Source organism: Etheostoma cragini, chromosome 6, assembly GCF_013103735.1.
Source record: "Etheostoma cragini isolate CJK2018 chromosome 6, CSU_Ecrag_1.0, whole genome shotgun sequence".
Classification (NCBI taxonomy): Eukaryota; Metazoa; Chordata; class Actinopteri; order Perciformes; family Percidae; genus Etheostoma; species Etheostoma cragini.
The window spans coordinates 27,775,672-27,791,353 of NC_048412.1; the positions used below are offsets into that span (position 1 = coordinate 27,775,672).

Here is a 15,682-nt window from a genome sequence, read left to right on the forward strand (position 1 = left end):
TGGTTAAGGTTAGGGTTAGGGTGAGGGTTAAGGTTAGGCATTTAGGTTTGATGGTTATGGTTAGGGTTAGGGTTAGGGAATGCATTATGTCAATGACTGCTCCTCACAAAGATAGCCAGAGACTGTGTGTGTGTGTGTGTGTGTGTGTGTGTGTGTGTGTGTGTGTGTGTGTGTGTGTGTGTGTGGAAACAACAAACCACTTTGACTAACTGGAAAAATTGGCCAACCCTGTTTCTTCCTTAAAATTACTTTCCCATACAAGTAAACTGCATTCTCAATTACGTAACGTTACGTTAGTTCTGTACGTAGGCAAAATTCAACGTTAAGACCCATTTTTGTTTGACTTTGAACGCAGACTTTGAATAGAAACTGATTTTTGATGTGTCAAAGAAATAGGTTTCCCTGGAAATATTTAAGAATGCAAATTGGTTTATTGGAAACGTAATTATAAGGAGACAGGGAAAGGAAAGAAAATTATATAAAACAAAAAGAATGTTATATATACAGCACACAATCATCAATATTGCACTAAACCTGGAATAACATGTTCAATTCCTATAGGAATTGAACATGTTACATGTTACATCTTTGTGTATACACAAAGATAAGACCGTGATGCTTTCTGCCAACTTATATGTATGTAAATAACACTGTTGATTATGTTGAAGGATACACTGGCTTATCTGGACATTAACTACATGTACTTTAACTTATTCAATAAATATACGTCCACAAATCAGTGTATTGATTGACAATATTTTAAAATGCTCATATTCTGCTCATTTATAGCTTCATAAGTGTAGTTGGAGGTTGACCCAGAATAGATTTACATGGTGTTATTTTCAGAAAACACCATGTTGTTGTTGTACTTTACATTGCAGCAGATCCTGTTTTCTCTCCTCTTTCTTTTCTCTGCTTTAGCTACAGAGTGAGACATCTCGCTAAGTGATGGGCAAATGAAGCTTTGGTAAAGCACTGAACCACTCAGAGGAATTGGTCTGAAAATGGCAACCTCATCTGGTGAAGTGCCGAGGCTGCATCTAAATTATCCCGACAAGATAGTGGACAGGAGGCCGTTAGACTAGGGACACACACGTATACTCACAATTGGATATCTTTCTTTTTAAATTAAAGATTGATGAATAGGTGTATTGTATTATTGGGTATTGGGGATACGTGGATGTGCTGGGAAACTATGGCACAAGTTGAGTGTGCTTGTGTAACTATGGCCGGGGGGTATGTGGGACAGGGAACACTAATAGATTTTTATTAAGGAACATTATATTTTTCCACACTTTTTTGGACTGAGCCTATTTCTTTATTTGCTCACAACCTCTCAACATTTAGAGAAAATCCATTCGGATGTAATGTGTCACGTGATTTTTCTGTGCCAAAGCAACCTTCAGAGCATTGGCTCAAATTGAATTGTAGTTAAGGGTTTGAAGCACATATAAAAAAGCTTCAGTGTCAGACTGCCATCACCCAAAGCCATTTACCATGAAAAACTAGTGTCAATCAATCCCGACACTCGATATAGACTTTCTGTCCTTCTCAAATAAGTTGCCAAAGACTTTAAACCAGAATTCAGAAGCTGAATCAGAGGAGATAAACATGTAAACCCAACCGTACCTGGAACACAAATGAGAACAAATGAAAACTCCTGTGGAGCCTGCAGCTTTAAAATGTGGAGGTTTTAGGTAGTTTGAGCAAGAACTTAGTTAAAAACTCTCTTTATCAGAACTATGACAAAAGAATGTCGGAAAAAAAGTGACAAATATTGAAAAACTACAAAAATGAAAAAAAAAAAAAAAAGAATATCAACAAAAACATAATTACTAAAGCGTCTTGAAATTTCAACCCAGAAAAACACAATGTTGCAGGTTGACGGGAAGACAACGCAAGGATTAAAAGAAAAAGAAGTCATGGATGATCATTTCATATGGCCGCAAATTCAAAATATACAGTAAATCACTGTAAATGAAATGTTAATACCCAAAATGCAATGTTTATTACAGTATGAACATTGTTGTATTTTACTGGGCATTTTGTGGCAACTGTAGAAATTACAGCAAAGTCTAACAGTGTAAATATGCCATAAAATGACAAGAAAACAGCAAATTCTTGGAAAACTTATCTGATCAGATATTGTGCTGTTAATTCTGAAACACAAGATAATATTGCAAATTGATTTTTACAAACCTTTTAATGGGTTAAGTGCTACGCAGTTAAATCAGACATGTAACGACAGTATAGATTCAGACGATGTTAAACAAATTCTTATTTTCATTGGATTCATTTTGACTAAATATTGTTTCTACTTTTACAACATACAGTACATTTGTTCAGTGTGTGATCGTTAGACCAAAATTAACATTGCATCAACAACTGCATTTACAGTGTCTATTAAAGTATCTTTAATATTAAAGGTCTTTAAAAACTAGAAAACTTACAGTAGATTAGATACCTTTGCATCATCGAAATGTGTTTTTTTGGTCCCCAAAGTGGCTTTTGGGAAACCCTGATTTTCCCCATTTTCTGACTGATTCAGATTTTATAACCAATCAATAAATCGACAATGAAACCAATCGTTAGTTGCCATCCAGAGACGTTCCGATACCAATTCCAGGATTGGTAAAAGCCTCCGATGCTGCCTAAAATGCTGGGTATCAGTATCACAAAGTACTGGAGTTTATGAATCTGATAACACGTTGTTTAGAACTGAAGAAAATCTACTTTAATGTTCTTTTATGGCTGACTATCAAACTGGATGATGTAAGAAAGTTCTACGGCATTTATGTTTCACAAAACTTCAGACGATCTAACTAAATCAACACAATCAGTGTAACCAAGAGCATGTCCAGAAGGTTATAGATAACATAGCCAGATCACATATTAAAAAAGAAAAAAAATAGTTTCATGTGCATTTTGTCCTGTAATGTGCTTTGTGCCACCTGGAAGGTTTTTATTGTTTGTGTTTAACTTCTCTTGGCCGTTGTTACTGTTTTTATTCATACTGTGTTTTCCCATTTTAACTACTGTTGCAACATTGATAAAAAGTGTCATTAAAAGTGTTGATTTTCAATTTTGACGAGAAGAAAACACAAGGGTTAACATTAGTTATTTCTAAGTTCTTACTAAAATAATATAATTTGTTCTATTGTCACAACAGAACAGAGGAACATCAAAATATATTTAAATTCCGATAAATAAAATGTCTAAAAATACAAACTTAAGATATGAAACTTAAAGTACTTTAAACAAAATCAGGATGTTGTAGAGCGCCCTTTGGGTGGACAGACTGTGCAACACCATTATGGACAATAAACCTAATTTATAGGAAATTATACCTAATGTTTGAGTTAGAAAAGCAGAAATTAGGAATTATTGAGACTAACATTAAAGGAATGGATGTTGATGATAATCACAGACTGGAATATGTCAACTTTTACTCAATACTATTTCAAAAACACTTCCATTTGTTTTACAATGCTATAAAATTGAATAAGACGCCCCAAAATTAATGAAAGTAGAGATGTGTACTTGGCAAAGAGCGTTGGGTGGAATCAATCATGTTATTTTGGGGAATTACAAAGAACATTGATATAGGACAACATGAGGACAACATGAGGACAACATGAGGACAACATGAGGACAACATGAGGGTTAACCAAATTACCACAAAAAAAAAGGCATGGATTCCATCCAACGCTCTTTGCAAATACAACTGATCACTTTCATTCCTCTGACCTTAACTATTAGTTCATAATTTCTGCTTTCTTAACTCAAATATTAAGTATAATTCTATATACATGAGGGTTATTGACCATGAATTCCATAACGTAGTGTAAAACTAGTGGTAGTAAGGTGGTGTTAGTGAAAACTAAAAATAAAAAAAGGCTGAAAAATGGACGAAAATGTCAAATTGTTGTCCCTTTTTGACCCGGGAGGACAACACAAGGGTTAACCCGAAGCCACACGCTTGCACAGGACAGAAATCATTCACACACACCACAAAACTATCAACGTCTGTCTGTTACATACGTTAAATTAAAATACAGCGTGTATCACACTTGCAGTCAAATTAATTCGACATTGTCATTGAACAGGCTGATTTTCCATTTTCAAATCTTAACTTAAAAATTGGTTATGTTACTGTTGATGAGAATAAAGCTCACCGCAGGTAACTGTTTCTTCACTGTAGTTTAATGTAATGTAAATTTGCTGCAACGGACGTCATAATTTTTATGTTTTTAAATATGAATGGACCCTTTAAAAGCCCCATATCCTGTTATTTAATTTGGTTTATTTAGGGTCTTACATACTGATACATTAATGGGATTAATAAGAAGTGTCTCTGAAATATTAACATACTGTGATGTTATTAAATGAGTTTCTATAAAGACAACTTCAGGGTTCATATGCATTTTGTTGGTCGTTTATATGACCGTCTCACATGAAACATGTCCTACTGCATAAAGGTGTCCTTCTGTGTGAAAGACATAAGATAAGAGAGTGTCTTACAAAGTGTCCGGATATGTAAAAATTAAAAAGAATAGAAATTAAAGGAAGACAGATAAAACCCCACTGTTGAGTGCTTGGGGTTATCTCTTGATTTAACTGCTTCATATGAAAGTTGTTTTGGGTGGCATTTTTTTTTAGGAATCTCTAAATTAAGAGGCTTTCATGTTTTTACAGTAGGTTTTGTCCAAATCCACTTTAAGCTGCCATAACCTTTACAACATGCATCGCTTTACTGAAAAACAAGTATTTGGATTAAAGCACGTTTTCCAGATTTCTCTATGACTGTAGGAACTGTGACCTTGAGTTGATTTTAATATGAAAGATTAGATTTCTACAGTTTAACTTACTGTAATGCAGAAACTGGTCTGGAAAGTCTTTTGAGACACAAGAAAATGGGGAAAAGTGGAGATAAATATAGATTTTTTTTTAAAGAAAAAGAAAGGCAGAGTGGCTTCAGACGTTCCACTTAATGTCCCAGAAGAGCGGCGCTGCTTCCTCTGCAGCCGTGCTCAGGACCTCCTCATGCTGGAGAGGAAGGGACGTCACTGAGTCTTCTTCCTTTAAATGGGCTGGACATGGGAGACAAGTAGAAAAGTAAAGGATTAGAGCCTGAGTTGTATTTGCTTCAGATTGAAAATGAGAACATTGTTACATTACATTACATTACATTACATTACATTTAGTAAGTAAGTAACTAGTTTATTTGTACAGCACCTTTCACAGATAAAAATCACAAAGTGCTTCACAATAAAATCTCATACTATAAAACACATTAAAAAACAAGAACATTTAAATACAAAATACAAAACACAACAAACAACCATAACCTGACGCTTTAATCCAAAGCAAATTCCAATTAAGTGCTTTCAACCGTGAAGCCAAAGAAGTAAGTAGAAGTACATTAGCTACAAATAAGCCAAACTACAAAGAACCATATGAAAGTGCAACGGACGGAGCGTTACTGTCACCTGTTGTTGTTTGCCATAAGTATTTACTGTCCTGGCTACATTATTGTGGTAATAATTGGGGGAAAAAACATGCAAAAATTAAATTTTGTATAGTTCGGTTTTTGCTTTCAGTCGCAAGCGCTACATCATGCTCGCCGGCATTTTCACAAGTTTGAAAATACGTTGGCGGACCCAAAGCAAAGATGGCGGCCATTGAGGGCGAGCGAGTAGTGTCCAGCATTAGATTTTAAGAGCAGCATCCGGGTACTCGTAGTGCTGCATTTTGCCATACTTCATAAGCCAGAGTGAACGCACAAGATACTCAAAAAAGCAAGTGTACGCACAGAAGTGCTCGATTTCAGTCACGCCAATTGTCTCGTTTCTATTCCATGCTTTCTTCTCCCTTGTTAAAAGCACTTACTTGGGATGCAGGTGATCAGAGGCTCTTCCCATCGGCCGCTGGGCAGGCACTTGATCACAGGGTTCAGTTTCTGCACAAAGCCGTCCTCGCAGTAGTACCGCACCCTGGTGTTGGTCTCGTAACGCAACCGCTTCTTCCCAAACACCTTAGCGTTGGGAGCTTTGGGGGGCTCCCCACACGATGCTGTTGGATGGACAAAAAACAGAGAGACAACTTTGCTTCTACGTCCTCTCCTCCTTAAGACTCCTTAAAGCTGCATTATATCTGGTCTCCAGCAGGGTGAGACCCCTCAAACCGGCTTTATATCTGAACTCCTGCAGGGGGAGACTCCTAAAACCAGCTTTATATCTGAACTCCTGCAGGGGGAGACTCCTAAAACATGCTTTATATCTGAATTCCTGCAGGGGGAGACTCCTTAAACCTGCTTTATATCTGATCTCCAGCAGGGGGAGACTCCTAAAACTTGCTTTATATCTGAATTCCTGCAGGGGGAGACTCCTTAAAACTGCATTATATCTGATCTCCTGCAGGGTGAGACCCCTCAAACCGGCTTTATATCTGAACTGCAGGGGGAGACTCTTAAAACCTGCATTATATCTGAATTCCTGCAGGGGGAGACCCCTCAAACCTGCTTTATATCTGAACTCCTGCAGGGGGAGACTCCTTAAACCTGCTTTATATCTGATCTCCAGCAGGGGGAGACTCCTAAAACCAGCTTTATATCTGAATTCCTGCAGGGTGGGACCCCTCAAACCGGCTTTATATCTGAACTACTGCAGGGGGAGACTCCTTAAAACTGCATTATATCTGATCTCCAGCAGGGGGAGACTCCTTAACATGCAGGTGCAAAAGGATGTCTGTTTCTGTACAAGTCTATGAGAAAGTGACCCACTTCTCACCTGATTATTACCTCAGTAAACATATCCACAATGAGTTTATGGTCTGAGTTGCTAGTTTTAACTCTTTTGAATTATGGTCTAGTTATCGGCGATAAAGCAGGGGGTGTATTTTAGGGCGTGGCTATGATGTGATTGCCAGTGAAAGTGTGTAACGTGTAAGGGCTCCTCCCTAACTCTTCGCTCTCGTCGAAATTTGTCACACCCGCAACCAGGACGGCTGCGCCCGTAACGGCAAACTCAACAACTCATATCAGATCTCCACAAACCAATGGGTGACATCACACATGCTCTGTGCAATAACAGATACAGTCCATGGTGCTGATTCAAGAATGAAGAGCTGAGAAAAAGGGGCCGGTCAAGTGAACTCACAGACGCCCTTCTTGCAGGTATAGGAGAGGTGGTAGTTGCACGGCACGTCGCTCCAGCGGCCGCCGTCGTGCCACACCATCACCGCACAGTCCTCGCCTGACAGGAAGTAGCTGTCCGGCTGCCCTCTGAACCAGTTCTCGTAGAGCTGATGGAGAGAGAAAGGAGATCAAAACAAAGTCACATGTAGAGCTGAAACGAATAGTTCGATCAAGAGAAAAATAAATCGCCAACGGTTTTGATTATTGATTCATTAAAGTCATTTATGATGCAAAAATTGCAGAAAATGCCAATCTGGAATTTTGCCCCTTATGAGGTCATAAGGAGCAAGGTTACCTCCCTATTTGCTGCTTTGCCTGCCCTGAGAATTTGGCCTACCCATGAGAGAGAGACATCATGGCTTTAAACACGTAAAGTGAGTTGGTCATGGCCACCCCCACCAGCCTCCACCTCTCCACGGGTCAAAATGCCCAGGTCTCAACAAGTTTTGGGGCGCTCATTAAAACTCACCAGAGGATTTCCGTCCGACCAGCGGAAGTCTCCCTCGATGGTTCGGTCATTCAGTCCAATCCACTGATACTCTCTGTATCTGTCTAGAAATAAAAAAGAAAAGAGACTTCAGATACAGTATTAGGGACCACTAAGGTCTATATACAAGAGACTTCAGATACAGTATTAGGGGACCACTAAGGTCTATATAAAGAGACTTCAGATACAGTATTAGGGGACCACTAAGGTCTATATAAAAGCATCCCAAGAGCACCATGTCATGGGACCTTTAATTAAACCCACAAAACAATCAAAAAACATGGTCAAAAAAATCACCGCAGGGATGCAAATCGACCCCAAAATGATTGACAATAAATAAACAACGACCAAATGCATCCATATTATGATTACAAACAAGCCAAAATGAGCACAAAGAGACACAATACGACCACAAAGACAAGCAAAACAACAACAAAAATACATGCAAAACAATCAAAAAGTTTTCACCATTGATGTAGTCCTGCTCCTCGGGGGTCATGACAGACAGAAGATGTCCGCCACACATGCGGCAGTGCTGCTCCGCCGCCTCCCAGCTCTGCCGCTTGGAGAAGTGATGATAACAGAAGCTGTGAAACTTCTCCCAGCCGGGCTCACACACCTCCAGGTCTGAACGGGACGGAGACACAGCGATCGAAGTATGACACAGTAGGAAGCAGGTCTTTCTATACGTGGAAGATTATGCGTCTGCGTGTTTATCAAAGAGGTGAACGCCAACCTTTCTGGCACAAGTCTCCTCCGTAACCGTGCAAGCACAAGCAGCTCGGTGGTTCCCCGTCGACACAGGTGCCTCCGTTCAAACACGGGTTCTCCAGGCAGGAGTCTGCAGCTGTGTGAGGATGATGGCACTCATTACCAGAGCGGCTTAGACAAAAACTGGAAACCCTACGTACCTAGAAGAGGTTAAATCTGGACAAATACAAATATTCATTGCTGTTCTAAGAACAGCGGCAAGCTAAATTGCTAAATACTGAGCCGTGTGTGCATGCGTGTGTGCGTGCGTGCGTGTGTGCGCGCATGTGTGCATGTTTAACTACATTCATGGGGTCTAAAAACCGGGAGTTCAGCATGCTTGTGGGGTCCGGACAGCTTTGTAGGGCCAAAATGCTGGACCCCACATCTTTAAAGGGCTGTTTAAGGGTTAAGAATTGGTTTTAGGATTAGGGTTAGAATTAGGTTATGGTTAGGGTGGGGGTAAGGGTTAAGGTTAGGCATTTAGTTGTTATGGTTAAGTTTAGGGTAAGGGGGTAGGGAATGCATTATGTAAATGACGGTCCCCACAAACGTAGTGAGACGCATTGTGTGTATATACACACATCTTTCTAAAAGAAGTTGTCTGGAGATAAATAAATAATTTGTCACAGATCGTGTACAAAAACATGAATCTGTCAGATTTAGCTTAAAGCTGCTTTCCAATTGAACAGAAGTTATACTATGGCTTATAATTTCTTTTTCTTTTGACAACCCCATTTCTTACATGCATGGGTCCTGCATCGCCACAAACAAGTTCAGAGAGCAACGTTTTACTACCAGAGTTATGACCATTCTGTAACATCTAATTTTATAAATGATGCTGCCCTACACAGACTCCCCAGCAGAGGGAGCTGTCACATCAGGCATGGGAACCACTGCTTCATTCACCCAGCAGCAGCTTTTCACCACAGCTTGGTTGTTACATATCTCTTTTGTGTCATCCTTTCAGACTGAATGTGCATTTTCACTTTTTAAATCAGCAATTTCAGAGGTTTTGTCTTTGGACTTTTTTGAACTCGAAGAATAGACTCAGTGAGTAGATGCCTGTTGTGAGCTTACTGCGTGTTATTCTGAGAATTAATTCAGTACCCGACGCTAATCTCTCTGCTGTGCTGAGTCAGCTTGAGGTGCTACATTGCAGCGTGCTGTAAATCTCTCTCCTGATTGGACATGTTCAGAGACAGATGTTCCCTCCGCCTTCCAAACATCCAACACCAGCTGCTGTTTCTGGCGTTTGTGTAACACGGTAAATGATGGTCCTACTTGCCATTTACCAGAGGTGTAGATTTGTGTATTTTGGTTTAGTGTTCTCTCATTTTAAAACATGTGTGAGGTCGTTTTTAACCCCTATGTTGTCCTCGGATCAAATTGACCAGTTTTCCTATATCAATGTTCTTTTTAATTCCCCAAAATAGCATGCATGATTCCACACAACGCTCTTTGCCAAGTACAAATCTCTACTTTCATTAATTTTGGGGCCTCTTATTCAATTTTATAGCATTTTAAAAACAAATGGAAGTGTTTTTGAAATAGTATTGAGTAAAAGTTGACATATTCCAGTCTGTGATCATCATCAACATCCATTCCTTTAATTTTAGTCTCAATAATTCCTAATTTCTGCTTTTCTAACTCAAACATTAGGTATAATTTCCTATAAATGTAAATTCCAAAAATGACTGTAAAACTAAAGTTAATAGTGTAAATGCCCCAAAAAAGTGTTAGGGTTAGAATTAGGTTATGGTTAGGGTGGGGGTGAGGGTTAAGGTTAGACGTTTAGTTGTTATGGTTAAGTTTAGGGTAAGGGGGTAGGGAATGCATTACGTCAATGACTGGTCCCCACAAACGTAGTGAGACAAAGTGTGTGTGTGTGTGTGTGTGTGTGGTAACAAGTGTTTCCATAATTTGTAGTGACATATATCCTTTTTTTTAAAATTAATTTCCTAAACTATTCCTTTTTGTTTACGTAATCCAGGGAATCAAACTGGTGTTGGCATGTTTCAGTTGTTTCTGTAGTGCACTCGAGAAAATTGTACATTTTAAGAATGATTTTTATCTATTTTTGGAGGCAAAACCTTTACATATCCTTTAGTAGAAATCTCAGTTACTCAAATTATCTCTTCAGATAACACTTTTCTAGAAGTAACTGTCTAAAATTAGCCAATAAGAGACACGTTTCAACACATCTAGAGACATCACTGCCGAGGGTAAATGTTCAACAACAATCCAGGGGCCACACTGTTCGTCTATCACGAGATCTGAACGACCGAAATTACCTTAGTCCCTCCATAACACAACGCAGGATCACACCTGTTACATGTGCTTCTTTTTTTACCTGAAATGCCTCCTGGTCCTGCAGCAGAGACTCTGGCAGCCATGGCAGAGTGCTCCGGTAGCGCTGTGGGAGCCGTGATTGGCCCATCACTGCTGTCGCTGCTGCGCGTCGGACCGAGTGGTTCCTCCCCATCATCCGGGTGCCATGTGCACACTTTAACTGAAGGATCCTCCGAGCTGGTCTTCCCCGCACCTCGGTCCAATGATCCATGTTCTGTTGAGACAGTTTGTTATCATATGTCCACAGTAGGCGTGAACGTAGTGTTCACTTTCTCACCTATTTTTAAATTTAGTCTTAGTCTTGTGCCAAATGTCCTTGTTAGTTTTAGTCAGATTCACATATCTTGTTATGTTAGTCGTTTTAGTTGACTTAAAGTCTTGTCATTTTAGTCTAGCTTTAGTAAAAAGAGACATCGGGTATCTCAAGTTTTAGTCAAAATGTTTGTTTTTGTTTTTTTCTGTTTGAGATTATTTCTGATAACAATTTCAGCCAAATAGTGTTTCATATGTCATGATTAACCGACAAAATACACTTGTTGAATGATTTTTGTTGAATGCTTTTTATTTTTAACACACTGCACACTAGCAGGGAGAGAGGATCATACCTGAGGAACGGTAGGATGTTAAATGTTAAAATGTTAGTGGTTTTGAAACTGGGACTTTTTCAAACCGCGCTAAACCTTGAAACCAGCATTCAACTGCTTGGCTGTGTAGCAATATAGGGGTGATTGTCACACTCTGTTCTCATAAAAGCTTATGCAAGCATTTCACAGGATGTTCTTTTAGTTGAAACATGTATCTCACGTTCTTTTATTGAAACATGTATCTCACTAAACCACAAGAACGAAGGCCCAAACGGTTAAGACTGACTCACACACTATTCTGGTTGTATCGGTCAGGTTAGGACTGATACCACACACACTCACACACTATTCTGTTTGTATCAACCTATAAATAAAGGAAAAAGGAACTGTCTCGGCGCGACTCTCTTGGGTGTTTCAGCCGAGCAGGTTGCCCTTTGTACAAAGTAGCTTTGTGTCCCGTGTCATCTCTTGAGCCATCTTGAACGTGAAGAGAGAAATCTCTTCACAGCTACGTCTATAGTACAGGCCAAAAGTTTGGAACCACCTTAAAGGAACGGATGTTGATGATAATCACAGACTGGAACATGTCAACTTTTACTCAATACTATTTCAAAAACACTATCAAATTGAATAAGACGCTCCAAAATTAATGAAAGTAGAGATATGTACTTGCCAAAGAGCGTTGTGTGGAATCAATCATGTTATTTTGGGAAATTAAAAAGAACATTGATATAGGACAATGGGTCAATTTGACCCGAGGAAAACATGAGGGTTAATGAAATGAAAACAACCAAGAACACAACCCAGAGAAGTTTTGTCTCCTATCCCAGAATGCATCTGTGGTGTAACCAATGCAAGACTAGTTATAATAAAACATCCAACTTTACTTCATTCTTCTAATTGAACTCTTTGTACCTTTGATTGAGAAGTGGATTAAACTGCAGTGGTTTCAGACATTTTGATGCTTTTTATTGGCACCACAATGGACTAACCTTCGATCTCCACTGAACTTCCACTGAAGAGTAAGCTACCAATTTTTAGAAACCCATATGAAGCCTGCAGGGTGAGAGTTTGGCGGACTAATCCTTTAAACTCACCAGTGATGCCGCTTGTGGGGATCTCAGTGACGACTTCTGGCTCCTTGGAGACGTCTTCAGATCCGTCGGACCCAGGAGGCTCGGCGCTGTACTCCAGATCTGAGCGAGACTCCTGCGCTGTGGAGGACGAAGAAGAAGAAGAAGAAGAAGCCTCCTGTTCCCAGCCCCGTGTGAGGGTCACATGAGGGATCGGCGTGAGTTTGACATCTGCTGGAGGAGGTGCATCAGTGGCATCCCAGCCGCCCGTTCTCTCAGACATGTGGTCCGTTGACAGAGTCGGATTTGTCAGCTCGCCGCTTCCTCCTGAAGATTCCCCCAACCCATCTCTGGAGTCTTGTTCCCTCCCCTCCAGATCGCTGTCTATGCTATGTTGGGTTTTGTTAAAGAAAACCTCCGGGCTTCCTCCCAATACCTCCTGTAGTTGGTCCTGGATGACGTCCAGAGGTCCGGCCCCAGATGGAGTGTTGCTTTCGGGTGTGAAGGTTATAATCTCTGGGGAGCTGGCTTCAACCTCCACAGAAGGAAGAGGCAGGGTTACAGACAACAAGGTGATGGGATCACTGTTCAGGACCGGGGTGTTTACACTGGAGTCTTCTGTAACTGTGAAGACCTCTGCTGTCAGGGTTATTGCAGGGTTAACACGTCCACTGTGGTCGGTTGGATCATGTGAAACGGTCTCCTGTGAAGAGCTACTGTAGTCCTCATCATCATCATGCTGGACCGGGGTGGACGGCGCCGCGGTTACACTCAAGGGCTCTGCAGTGTGATCATAACCTGTCAAAAATAGGGATCAAGAGCAGATTTACTCCTCGAATGAAGATGAATATCAAAATAACTGCATTTTAACTCAATTAACTCAATTTTAACACTGCATTGACTCTAACTCAATCATCCATTCTGAGAAGCGGAAAGTAAATCACAGAGTCATATGGACGATGAAACTACATCAAAACAGAACAACTACCAAAACAAAGACGAGAAAACGTAGTGGCGACCACAAGCCGACTTGTTGACAATTGCTTCAGGAAACACGGACAGTTACACACCATTTTCTCTCAAACTCTCTCTTCACAAAGAAACAGCTGATCAACGATCTACTAGCATAAGTGTTAAAGAGGTGTGTGACATTGTAATCAAATGTAGAAATGAAAATAGGTTAAGTATACAGCAACTATTAACATATATGTCAGGTATCCCTTGCTCTGAACCTGGTTGTTATTTATGTGTCTGTGTGTCTATGTTTTTCTGTTGTCTTTGAACGCATCTGGATTCTGTTGCTGGGCAACCTGTAGAGGCATGTTCTTCATTCATTCCACCAAACACTCACCTGTCACTAACAATTAAGGAACTTCTAAAATACCATAGACTCATGTTGTGATCCTAGCTTTGATATTCCCTGTAATACTTACCTGAATCAGACGTAGGGACCAGTTCAGAGGGGGCAGAGGAGTCCGCCAAACTTTGAGTCACTGAGGTTTGTGTCGCCTCATCTAGAAGAGGGTTTACACTCCCCTCCCCAGACTCCCCTTCTTCATGATAGTTCTCAAGCGTACTGTGATCAAAAGCCGGCAGCAGCGGGGCGGTTGAGTAAGCGGTTTCCTCGGTTTGCGTTAAAGAAGTCACCGTTGCTATCTCCACGGCAGAACTAGCGCTGTCCTTTTCTGGCTGTCCAGAAACCTCGTAAGATGTGCTTGAGTAGACGTGCGGGGCTTCAAAAGTGAGATCCAGGTGAGCCTCTGTTGTGTGTTCCTCTTGTAGAACAGGAAGGTCGCCCTCCTGAGGAACCTCCGAACTGCTGCTAAGGAGCTCGGTTGCATCAGCTCCCGATGTTGCATAAACAGCTGTCGTACCCAGGCTTTCAGTCACAGAGACATGATGCTCTGAGGGCTCCGCGCTCGCTGGAAGTGTTGGATCATTTGTGGGTAAAGTGGAGTCTTCGTCAACTGCCACGACACCACCTGCCTTTGGAGAAGTTGTTGCAGAAGTTGTGTCATGATCTTCATCTTGGTTGTCTTCCAATGCTGGCTGATAGTTCTGTGTGTGGCTGGCCTTTTCAAGGACGTCCCAGGTACCTTTCTCTGTGGACAAGGGCTCTTGATGCTCAGATGGAGGAGTGAGAGACTCGTGAAGGTCTATCGTGAATGGTTGCTTGTCATAAGTCAACGTGACGGCCTGGGCCTCCACGTGACTCTGCTGTACAGGGTTGGCCGTGTGGGCACGCTGGACCTCTTCGCCCATCTTTGCCGTCGCCTCGCCCCAGTCGAAGTCCTCCTCTACGGGATTCGTTAAGAAAACAACGTCCTGGCCAATGTTCTCTGGTTCAGTGGCGAGGAAATCCTGATGAGATTCTGTGTAAGCGGCGTCATTGCCTGGAAGAAAGATCACAATTACAAAATGTTTTTCATGTTGTCCAGAATTTACTAGACCTATTCTTAATGCCACTTATAAGGTAAAGAGAGTGTAGGGAAGAAAACTAATTTGCAGCTACAACTACTTAGTATTTAGAAAGTAAAAATTTGGGAAAAGTACAAAAATAAATAAATAGTGCGTGCCAGAACTATGTTTGTTCTTCATTTCCCTTGGATTTATCTTGCGGGTTGACCCAGTATTTGAGTTCTGTGTTTAAAGTCAATTAAACTCAAGACTTTTTTCACAAGTGGCACTCATCCTTTCGTAGAGGGTCCCTGATCTTTAGGATGCAGAAAATAAACCACAACACTTTACGTTTGAGGCAGTAGACATCGTGTCGAGTGTGAACCTCGGGGAAGCCCGTCTGGTTGCTGTAGCGATAGACAGTTCTGACCCCGGGTTCGCCGCCTCCACAGCGCTCCCTGGGGGTGACGATGGGGTAGCGCACGCTCCCATCTGCCAGCCAGCCCGGACTGCAGAGGTTCAGTCCGTCGTTCCAGGCTGCGTACAGCTGAGCGGTGGTAACCAGTTCAGCCCCGTGACTCAGACAGTAGGCCTTGGCCTCCGAGAAGGTAAAGTGCTGGGGGGCGGAGCCATGAAACACCTCACCTGTACACAAGGAGACAGGTGTCAACTTCTGATGGTCTTTTTGCCTCTTAGTTTCCTGTGGGGGTATTGTGTGGATCAGGGTTAGCGATCCAAATCAAGACTTAAGCATGGTTTCATACTTTAACCCTCATGTTGTAATCGGGTCAAATTGACCCGTTTTCCTATATAAATGTTCTTTTTAATCCCCCGAAAATAACAT

At 41.1% G+C, this 15,682-nt stretch overlaps 1 protein-coding gene across 2 annotated transcripts in view; it reads right to left on the reverse strand.

Moving 5' to 3' along the window:
* Positions 1-4,286: 4,286 nt before the first annotated feature.
* The window catches only part of bcan (brevican), a 24,545-nt gene continuing 13,149 nt past the window's right edge, over positions 4,287-15,682 (reverse strand). For both annotated transcript variants that reach the window (XM_034873649.1, XM_034873648.1), the window contains exons 6-15: positions 15,190-15,483; positions 13,875-14,834; positions 12,466-13,239; positions 10,786-10,998; positions 8,419-8,529; positions 8,151-8,309; positions 7,665-7,747; positions 7,158-7,302; positions 5,890-6,072; positions 4,287-5,090 (exon numbers count right to left, since the gene is read on the reverse strand). In XM_034873649.1, coding sequence (XP_034729540.1) covers positions 4,975-5,090; positions 5,890-6,072; positions 7,158-7,302; positions 7,665-7,747; positions 8,151-8,309; positions 8,419-8,529; positions 10,786-10,998; positions 12,466-13,239; positions 13,875-14,834; positions 15,190-15,483 — 3,038 coding nt within the window. In that variant the 3' untranslated portion in view covers positions 4,287-4,974. The remainder of the gene's footprint in view (positions 5,091-5,889; positions 6,073-7,157; positions 7,303-7,664; positions 7,748-8,150; positions 8,310-8,418; positions 8,530-10,785; positions 10,999-12,465; positions 13,240-13,874; positions 14,835-15,189; positions 15,484-15,682) is intronic.